The sequence below is a fragment of the Grammomys surdaster genome, unplaced genomic scaffold (genome assembly GCF_004785775.1).
Source record: "Grammomys surdaster isolate TR1022 unplaced genomic scaffold, NIH_TR_1.0 126185, whole genome shotgun sequence".
NCBI classification, from domain to species: Eukaryota; Metazoa; Chordata; class Mammalia; order Rodentia; family Muridae; genus Grammomys; species Grammomys surdaster.
In genome coordinates this window covers 688,499-698,547 of record NW_021620991.1, presented here as the reverse complement: position 1 = coordinate 698,547, position 10,049 = coordinate 688,499, and the positions used below count along the sequence as shown (strand labels likewise).

At 49.5% G+C, this 10,049-nt stretch overlaps 1 protein-coding gene across 4 annotated transcripts in view; it reads right to left on the bottom strand.

Annotated features, from left to right (window-relative positions):
- Tnfrsf14 (TNF receptor superfamily member 14) overlaps positions 1-2,354 on the bottom strand; it is an 8,467-nt gene extending 6,113 nt beyond the window's left edge. For 2 of the 4 annotated variants that reach the window (XM_028757956.1, XM_028757958.1), the window contains exons 1-3: positions 1,632-2,354; positions 842-950; positions 286-411 (exon numbers count right to left, since the gene is read on the bottom strand). In XM_028757956.1, coding sequence (XP_028613789.1) covers positions 286-411; positions 842-950; positions 1,632-1,700 — 304 coding nt within the window. In that variant the 5' untranslated portion in view covers positions 1,701-2,354. The remainder of the gene's footprint in view (positions 1-285; positions 412-841; positions 951-1,631) is intronic. The other 2 variants (XM_028757954.1, XM_028757955.1) reach the window with 1 other exon arrangement.
- Between the last annotated feature and the right edge of the window lie 7,695 nt (positions 2,355-10,049).

Here is a 10,049-nt window from a genome sequence, read left to right as displayed (position 1 = left end):
GTGTGTGTGTGTGTGTGTGTGTGTGTGTGTGTGTGTGTGTGTGTGTGACATTAATCCCCACCCCATGTAAGAGCTCCTTCACAGGCAGGGAAACTGAGGCAGGAAAGAGCCTCTCATCACCCACATGAACCAGATAAAAGGGGAGAAAAAGAAGCAGACAGTGAGATCTCAGTGACCAGAGGGGGAGCAGACAAACTGAGAACCTGCTCACAGTAGCAGGAAGGTCAGGAGCTAACGCCTGAGCTCAAGTGCTCCAGCACACCCCACCTCCTCAGGAGCTCCTACCTGGATCACAGACTCCGCAGGGCAGACACTTGCTCAGGCCATTTGGATGGGCGGTATATGTCTGTGGGGGACAGGGGGCACACACTGTGCCTGTGTACTCACTGCAGGCCTGCTTCACGTGGTAACCTGCAGCCAGGACCCACAGTTCCTCAGTGGAGGTGAGGGGTAACCTACAGAAGCCTTCCCTGTACCCTCACATGGGTCCAGCAAGTATGACACCAACCACAATTAAGGCCCCACAGGACTTGCTGGCCCATCTGCCTTCTGTGTACCCTCTATGAGCAATTCGGGAGTGGGGCCACCTAAACCACACAGAACTGGCTCTGACCCCAGCTCACTTTCAGTCTCTGACTCAGGTTATGCTGACATAGAGCCTGCCCTATTCCCCAGACCCACCCCAGGCAGTGCAACTCCAATGATCCCAGACACTGAGGACTACAGGCTGCCAGGGACTATCCCTGAAATGAACACTGTACAGCCATTGGACTGAAGACCCAGAGACCCAGAGACTCAGGACAGGAGTTCTTCCCTGGCACAGCCTCCTGGGAGCTCCTACCTGGGTTGCACATGGGGCAGCACTCGTCCCCCACAGAGAACTCCTCCTGTCTGCACAAGGGCTGGGCAGAGATACGCTGCAGCAAGTTCAAAAGGAAGACACACAGCACCTGGGAAAGGGGGTGAGTGTTGGAGGGGAAGACTCCCTCCGTCCTTATGGTTCCCTCCCAAGGCTGGCCCAGGCCTCAGTTCTTGCTCTCCTTGCATTAAGGAAGCAGCAGCCTGCAACTACAGTGTCTCTGTAGAAGGGGCTCTAGCCCAGCCTGCTTAACCTGCCTTCTGCCTACATTGCCTGAGATATGGGACGTGAAAGGCAGCAGGGTCAGCTGGGGCTGGGAACAGGCATTTCAGAATCCTAGTGGGGCAGACTGATAGTGTATCCTACTTGAGCAAACAGAACAGACGCTCTGGCTCCTGCTAGCCTACCCTGATCTCTGTCTCCACTATATGAAGGTGTTTATCCTCAAGAACAGAGATGCATGTGGTTGGCCTCTTGCTACAGGGGCTGTCCAGAGACAGCCAAAGGTCTGCCAAGGGCTACTATGCCCATGGCACCACCTCCTACCCTTGAAAGAGAGCCACAGCAGGTGTCTGTGAGCGGAGCCCGTAGGTGGAGGGGCAGGGGCCTAGCCTGCCTGTAGCCCCCCAAACTGAAGTTGTTCTCAATTATCTCCAGGGATTTAGAAATCCAGCAACAAAGAACTAGCTGCCCAGACAGAGTTAAGGAACAGGAAATGTCTGGGGTGATCTGTGGCTGGAGCTTGGAAGCTGTAAAGGGCTCAGGAACTCACCAGCCTGAAGATGTTGTCTGTAGGGGCCTGGCTCCAGGGTGACGACCCCCATCCTGGGAGAGGTTCCATTTTCTTGATCAAGACACTACAGACCAGGAGGCCGACGGGCTCTGGAGCTCCTCGCACACTCTCATGAGTGAAAGTGAAAGAGAAACGTAGTTTTTCTGACTGAGCTTTGTTAGAGGCAGATGGGGCGTACTAAGCACACCCGGGACGTAGTGCTGGAAGGGCTCCTCAAAGTCCAAACAGAGCCTCTGCTTCAAACACAGTACAGGGACACTAGCAAGTTCTTCCAGCCCGTATATGTACCCTCTGGAAGTATGTCTTTCTCCCAGGTCACTGCAAACACCTTGAATTTTCTGACAGACTGAAATAGGAACCTCTCAGCCTCAGGGAACTGGGAACTTGATCTTTTGACCCACCTCACAACACACCCCTCTCGCAGGACCCTCCCCTAGAAGCTTCTAGTCACTTCCCAGACACCACGTCTGGGATATCCCCATTACCAGTTGCTCACTGCTCGGTTCTTCAGCCTATACACTTCTGAGCACAAATGGCCCTAGCAACAGGAGCCAACCTTTATCTTCTAAGGGTGGAGCAGGGCTTTTTATCATCCTTGAGCAGGCTCTGGGTATCTCTAACTGTCCCCTGAGAGGGACCAGGCAGAGCAGATGGAGATGAGGATGGAGGTTTCAAGGAGGACTACAGGGTAGTATGCTGGGCTTCTCTGAGGTCATGGGCCTCAGTAAGCCTGGGGGTGGGGGCCTACTATAGACCTAGGCTGTTGAGAGCTTTTGGTGCTGCTTCTAGGAATTTGGGATTTGTCACTGGGCTCAGACAGGAAGTCGGCTCAGATAAGAATATCAGAAACAGTGACCATGGGGTTTTGTTTACTACTTTGCTGAATTACTACCGTATGTGATCTCTTTGCTACTGCTTTACTTAATCACTATCCTGTGTGACCTCCTTGTTTAAAACTTCACTTGATTACTTTGTCTTTGATCTAAGAACTGACCATGTTTTGTTTTGTTTTTTTTTAACGTACCTAGAATGATATAAAAGCAGGCTGGGGAGAACTAAAGCTGCTTCAGCCTCGGTACGTGCTGGAGTCGTGTTATAGTGTTGTCTAATTGTTTTTCTTTTTCAATCCTCCCTCCCTCCCTTGAGATCCCGTTGACTGACTGAGCTGGCTTGGTCACTCCAAAGAGGACTAAGCAACTCCAGAGGGACACAGGAAATCAAACTCCTCAAGATTCTTTGACCTGTGCTACTGCCTCTCCCGTCTACTGACCGTTAAAACTAACCACATATGATTGCTCCATCCAGCTGAATTGGTCACCACCCTCCTAGGTTTGGCTGGCACCCCAGCCCTGGACTGGTTTTCCTCATAATCTAGTCCTGCCCACACCTAGATCACACCCTGTTTGAGTGAGCCCTGTGAGCCAGGCTAGAGGACACCTGGCCCTGGCCCACCAACAGCTCTCTTGGGTCTTGACTCAAGTTTTAGTTACTATTGCAGTGATGAAACACCATGACCAAAAGCAACTTGACCAAAAGCAACTTGAGGAGGCGAGGGTTGGTTGGGTTACATTTCCATATTGTAGTCCATTACCAGAGGAAATCAGGACAGGAACTCAAGAAGGGCTGGTGCCTAGAGAAAGGAGCTGATGTAGAGGCTATGGAGGTGTGCTGCTTACTGACTTGTTATCTATGGCTTGTTCACCCCGCTTTTTTATAAAATTCAGGACCACCAGCCCAGGGATGGCACTGCCCACAATGAGCTGGGCCCTCCCCCATCAGTCACTAATAAAGAAAATGCCTTACAGTCTAATCTTATAAAGGCATTTTCTCAATTGAGATTGCCTCCTTTCAGATGAGTCTAGCTTGTGTCAAGTTGACATGAAACTAGCCAGTGTTCTAGTCCACAGTCCTCCAGAAACCCACCTCAAAGGGACACGAAAGAATCCACTGTATGTTACAGAGGCTGTCCCACACAGTCATCTGTGAGCCTCTGTAGTAGACGATGCGGAGTGGATAGCCTCTGACTGTCCAACACAGTGATGTGGGGGTCTCTAGTGAAGAGGCAGATCTTGTACCCCATCCTAAAGGTGAACACTAGGAAACGGCCAAAGCCCTACAGCTCACATGTGCCTCAGAACACACAGAAGGCTCTGGACTACAAGCATGTTTCCATGTCTGTGGGCTCTCTGAGACATGCCCCAGGGTGGGAAGCCAGAGGATCCGGGTGAACCTGGTACAGCCCCACAAGACCTCCACCTGGCTCCCAAGCCACCATCCCCAGTGATCCACACTCCAAGATCATCCTCCTCTTGGGAAGATACACAGGGCTTATGGGCACCATGTAGTGTCTGGTCGAGTGGGGAATGCCCAGTTGTCCATCCCTCCACCACCAGACACCAGCATAAAAGCCTTGGGTCTGAGAAAGCTGGTCAGTGTCCCCTAGATATTATCCGTGGTGAATATGGGCCTAAACAGCATGTCTTCATTGAGGTCTTCTCTGAGGTGCATTTCTGCTCTTTAATCTCTGAAGGATTACTGTGTAGGACTACCTCATCACCTCTTGAATAAAAACTAAGGGTGACCTACTTGTTTAACCCAGGCTGTCCCATGCCAATCGCCAGATGGCTTTGTTCAGGCCCCCAGTGACAAAACCAGATAGCAGAGACTGGCTCTGGGTCTTACCCACCACCAAAGCATTCTCTACTGGCTATCACCTGCTGGCTTCGTCCCCTTATTTCTGCCACCTGACAGATGGAGGGATGCCAACATGCCTGGGCTTTTGCCTCCTGTTTCTATCTGTTCTGTAACCATACTCATCCCTTTGGCTGTCCCATCCAGACCCTGAGCCCAGAGGCCCTCAGCCCAGTCTCCTTCCAGGTGCCCACCTGGTCCAAGGGTTGTGGAGGGCACCCTGGGCGCAGCTCTTCTCCCAGCTGCGGATGAGAAGCTAAGGCAGAGGAGATCTGACCACAGACACAGATGCCCATGCAAAGCTTCTGACTTCCACAGGGGCAGAAGACCCAAGACACAGCTTCTCCCCAAATCCTATCCCTGTCACTCAGCTATCCTCCAGAGGACTTCCCCTAGTCCCACCCTGATCTCTGTAGTGCTGATGTCACCCTGGTGTGCTGACCCTCATCAGGACGGCCTCCAGTATCTGGAATTTCCCCATGGTATTTCTTCTTTCTTTTGTAATGAGTGTGGGTAGCGAATTGGAAGAAACAAATTTGATCTCAGTCAGTCCTAGAAGATGTAGGTGAGGTCCTAGTGTTCTCCTCACCCTAGAGAGGAAACCTATCCTAAGAGCCAGATGTCATGATTGGGTGGGTGTTCAAGACTCCTATGGGCTGTACATGACAACTGGGCTTCTGAAGGATGAAGAAGACGTAAGGGCATTCTCTCTTAAGGGCATAAGTTGAACATTAAGGTCAGGCATGCTGGGAGCCATTAGTGCCAGCCATGAACACAGACACTCTGCACTGAGAGCTGTGTATTGTGTGGAGGGTGGATAGAGTAGCTAGCTCTGAGGAATGGACTCTAAGGTCATCCAGGAGGGAATCATTAAGAGATAAGAAGGGAGAAGGCTAACCACCAGAGATGTTCTGGGATGGGTAAGATCCAGGGGGAGGAGGACTCCTGCTCCAGCTGTCCTGGTGGAGGTGGACTGGAAAGGGAGGCCAAGATCTACAAAGACAACACAGATCTAGGGTCTACCGGATAGTCAGGAAGCCGTGACAGAGATCAGCAGCCCGGGGCTTTCCAGGATTCAGATGCTGAAGCAGAAGTGCGCGTGACAGCCGCTCTTGGTCTTTGGATCAGACTCTAGCTCCAAGCTCTAAGCTGCTGCCTCAGACAGACACCTTGCCACATCCAGTCTGCTGTTCACAATAGCTCTCTTCTCTGCCTTGCCCTTGTTTACTTTTGGCCACTTTCCTCTGGGACTACCTAGAACCAACTGTCCACACCTGACTTTTCTGGCTACTTCCTATGAGCCCTGGGTTCCAGGAACCCACCTAGATAGAAGTCCTAGAATCCACTCCCTCCTGCCGTGCTGTCCCATCCTGGGCCCATAAATACACCCTCAATCCACACCTGTGTCCAGGCAGTGCTTAGGGGTACATAATAAGCTACAAGAACACCACAGCCTCCCCTCTCCTTGACCCTTGGGTGCTTCTCACCAGTGCCTGCTGTTGGCTCAGCCACAGTCTATGTCCACTTCTCTGTGCCTTTGGGGGTTCAGTTCCATTCTCATATCCCCCTTGTTGTCCCTGTTTATCTTATCTTATCTGATTGCTATCCCAGAGACTCCACTTGCCTCTCTAGCTTGTGTATTCCTCCCTGGAGCTTCCCTGGCCCTGTAGTAGCAAGGACACTCACAACCAACCTGTCTGTGTTCTCCAGCCTTCACAATATCCCTGGGTTCTTCCAGTCTCTCACTTCACACAGAGGTACCCTGAGCCAAGACATGATGGCAGAGGTGAGCCTCTGCCCAATCCTACTCCTAGGACAGCTCAAGGAGAAGCCCTAGAAGAGGGACCTGTTGAGAGGAGCCTCCTGTTCATGAATTATTGGATCCCCTGACCTTCTGGGATACATGGAAGCTTCTGGGAACTGTAAAAGGCCCTGGGTTCTAAATCAGGCAGGCATGGGCAGCATCTGCCTCCTACAGAGAGGGAAAGGCATCTGTGAAGACAGAGAGGAGGAAGAGAAGGGTGCTTGTCTTGGGAAGGAGAGGGAGAGCACCCCCTGGAAGGAGCATCCTGAAGTTCAATACCAGCCACCCCATGAAGGCCGAGGACAGTGGATTATAGCTCAATGGACAGCCCTATCCTGTTGGAACTGCCCTGCAAGGAAACCTGGCTGGAAAGTTGTTTGTTAAGTAGGTCAGTCGTATGTTTAAATCAGCTCCCAGTTTGATCCAAGAATAGATAGCCAAGCATGAGGAGTGCCAGTGTAGTGATGCATTTGGCTGCCCTGAGACCCGTGGGCATGATAGAAACAACATGGCTGCCCTGAGACCCTTGGGCATGCTAAAAACAACATGGCTGCCCTGAGACCCCTGGGCATGATAGAAACAACATGGCTGCCCTGAGACCCCTGGGCATGCTATAACAGTGTACGTGCTCATCAAAAGAGAACTGGTAGAGTCTGGCATGTTGGCACATACCCGTCCCAGTACTCTGGGTACAGAGGAGGATTTTGGGTTCAGGGCCAGTCTGGACTACATAGAGAAGTCCCCAATCCCAACACAAGGACATCCTATCTCTAAAAGGGAAAGGAAGAAAGGGGGGAAAGGAGAAGTGGTTTCTTTGAAACTGAAAATGCATGAATAAACTGTTTTTTAAAAATTGAGCAATATGAACCTCAAGAGAAGAGTCTCAAGTCAAGAGTCATGGGTTAGTGCTAGTGGGGCCTCGTGGTCACTGCACAGAGGCTGGGAGCTGGGAAGAGCTAAGCAGGTCGTGATGCCTTGCTGAGTTGACAAGGCAGGTCTCAGAAATACTTAAACAATGCTCAGGAAGAAGGGAGCGAGAACACACACAGGTGGTCAGCTATGTGTGCTGAGCGTATCCCCCAAGACTGGACAGCAAGCCACTGGAAAACTGTGGGACGCAGGTACTCACAGAGCTTCCAAGAGCCAGTCTGGGACTACTTTGGGAGTAACTTGGGAAGCTGGTGAGCCCTGGGAAGGCCAGGGCACAGTAGAGAGTCTCAGAGAAGACCCACCAGAGTGCTGCTTTACCACCACGGAGGGAGCTGGAGGGAGAGCAAGGTGAGTACCAAGCTGCTGGCTGTGCTCCAGCACAAGGCACAGCATCCCTCAGAAGAGGCATCTCCCTACCCCACAAAATCCAGCTCATCAAATAGTCAAAATGGTATCTAGCATTTTGCTGGAAACTACTGGTCACCTCCAGAGCAGGAAAACATGACTAGATCCAGGATATTATACCTCATACTGCCTGTCACCATAAAGGCCCATGTGCAGAGACAGGAAGTGATGCTTTATCCAGAGAGCTGGCTATCTGAGAAGGTGGCCTTCTAAGACTAGAAAGATGGCTCAGCACTTAAGAGTACTTACTGATCTTACAGAAAGTACAGATCAGAGTTCAGTTCCCAGCCCTCACATTGGTCAGCTTGCCCTACCTGTAACTTCAGCTCCAGGGGATCTGACACTCACCTCTGGCTTCCATGGGCACTTACTTGCACGCACGCACACATAAATGATAAAATAAATCTCTTTTAAAAATAGCAAATTGGGCTGGAGAGATGGCGCAGCAGTTAGGACACTGACTGCCCTTCCAGAGGTCCTGAGTTCAATTCCCAGCAACCACATAGTGGCTCACAACCATCTGTAATGGGATTCCATGCCTTCTTCTGGTGCATCAGAAGACAGTACCAGTGTACACACACACACACACACACACACACACACACACACACACACATATATATATATATATATATAATAAAAATTTTAAAAATAGCAAGCTTGGTTTATAATTTCACTATCTGGGGGAGGGGCACATAAAAGAAGATTTTAGGCCATCCTGAGCTACACAGAGGGACTTCATATGAAAAATAATAGCAACAAAATAGCATTAAAAGCGTAGAGATCAACAGTGTGTTCTGACATCTGTAGCTACCATAGTGAAATCCAGTAGGCGGACAGACCATGGCTCTGAGTGTAAACGCCCTACAAAACTACAAAAGCCAGAGGAAATACAGGAAAACATGTTTGTGACCTTGAGCAGGTAACGGTGTCTTTGAGTGGGTAGAAACCACAGAAGCAAACAAAAGGAGCCGTGCTTTGTGAAGACAGAGGATGTCTGCAGTCTCCACTCAAGAGCGTGTTGCTAAGGCAATGAGAGATGAGCCACGCAGCAGGAAAAACCCTCGCAAAGTGCAAATCTCATAGCCAAAACACCTTTTAACTCACATAATTCAGTGAGAAGACAAACATACTATTCAGTTTTCTATAATGGTAACGAAATATCTGAGATGATCAACTTTTTAAAAGGGAGTGTAACACCGTGTCCCTATCTCTCTGAAGTTTTTAGTGAGCCCAAAGGTCAAGGCTGAATCATGTGATGGAGGAGGCTGCTCACCCAACACAGGCGAGAAGCAAAGAGAGAGGGAGAGGCTGGGGTCCCACACAGTGACTTCACTTCCTCCTGCTAGGCTCCGCCTTCTCCAGGTTCTACCTCTCCCCAGGACTGTCTAAGCTGTGCCTTTGGGTGGCATTTAGACTCTAAACTGTAACAACACACAACCTAGTTTTACTTTTTTGTTGATTTTTTAGTTTTTTTTTAGATTTTATTTATTTTTATTTTAAGTGTATGGGTGTTTTGCCTGCTGGCATGTATGTGCACCACATGAGGGCTTGATGCCCACAGAGGCAAGAAGAGAGCACCAGTTCCCCTGGGACAATTACAGATGGTTGTGAGCCATTACATGGGTGCAGGGACTTGAACCCAGTCCTCTGTAAGAGCAGCCAGTACTGTTAACAGCTGTAGCTATCTCTTCAGTCCCAATAACCTAGTCTGTTGTCTTTCTTTCTTTCTTTCTTTCTTTCTTTCTTTCTTTCTTTCTTTCTTTCTTTCCTTCCTTCCTTCCTTCCTTCCTTCCTTCCTTCTTCCCTTCCTTCCTTCCTTTCCTCTCTTTCTTTCTTTCTTTCTTTCTTTCTTTCTTTCTTTCTTCCTTTCTTTTTTCTGTCTTGGAACTTGCTAGACCAGGCTAGTCTCAAACTCAGAGACCTACTTGCCTCTGCCTCCCAAGTGCTGGGATTAAAGGCATGCACCATCACCTGGCTCAAGCTAGTTTTTCTTAACATAAGAAAAAAAAATCTGACTTCACCAGAAAATACAAAGGAGACTCTACACATCATTAACCATTAGGAAATTCAAGTTAAAACCACAATAGGGGCCTTCCCACCGTTAGAAGATTGGTCCAATCAAGCATCATAAGAATGTGTAGCAATGAGCACTCTCATGAGGCTGTAGATGGTGCAACCATTTGGACAACGGTGTGGTCAAATCTTATAGTTAGTCACATGCCATCCGTGTAAGCCAGCATTTCAATCTCCTGCTACATAACCAACTTTAAACACAGTTCTGTACACTAACATCTACAGACATCAGTAGCAGGACTGGAGGAGAGATGGCTCACTGGGTGGGTGAAGTGCTGGCTGGTTCTGAGTTCAGATCACTGGTACTCATTTTAAAACTGGGCATGGCGGTGTATGTCTGTAATTCTTGTACTGAAGGGGCAGAAATGAACAGATCCTGGGGCTCAATGGCCAGACATTCCAGCTAGAACAGTAACCTCTAGGTTCAGTGAGACTTGTCTCAAAAAAAAAATAGGGTAAAAAGTGATGAAGGAAAATATTCAGTGTCAACC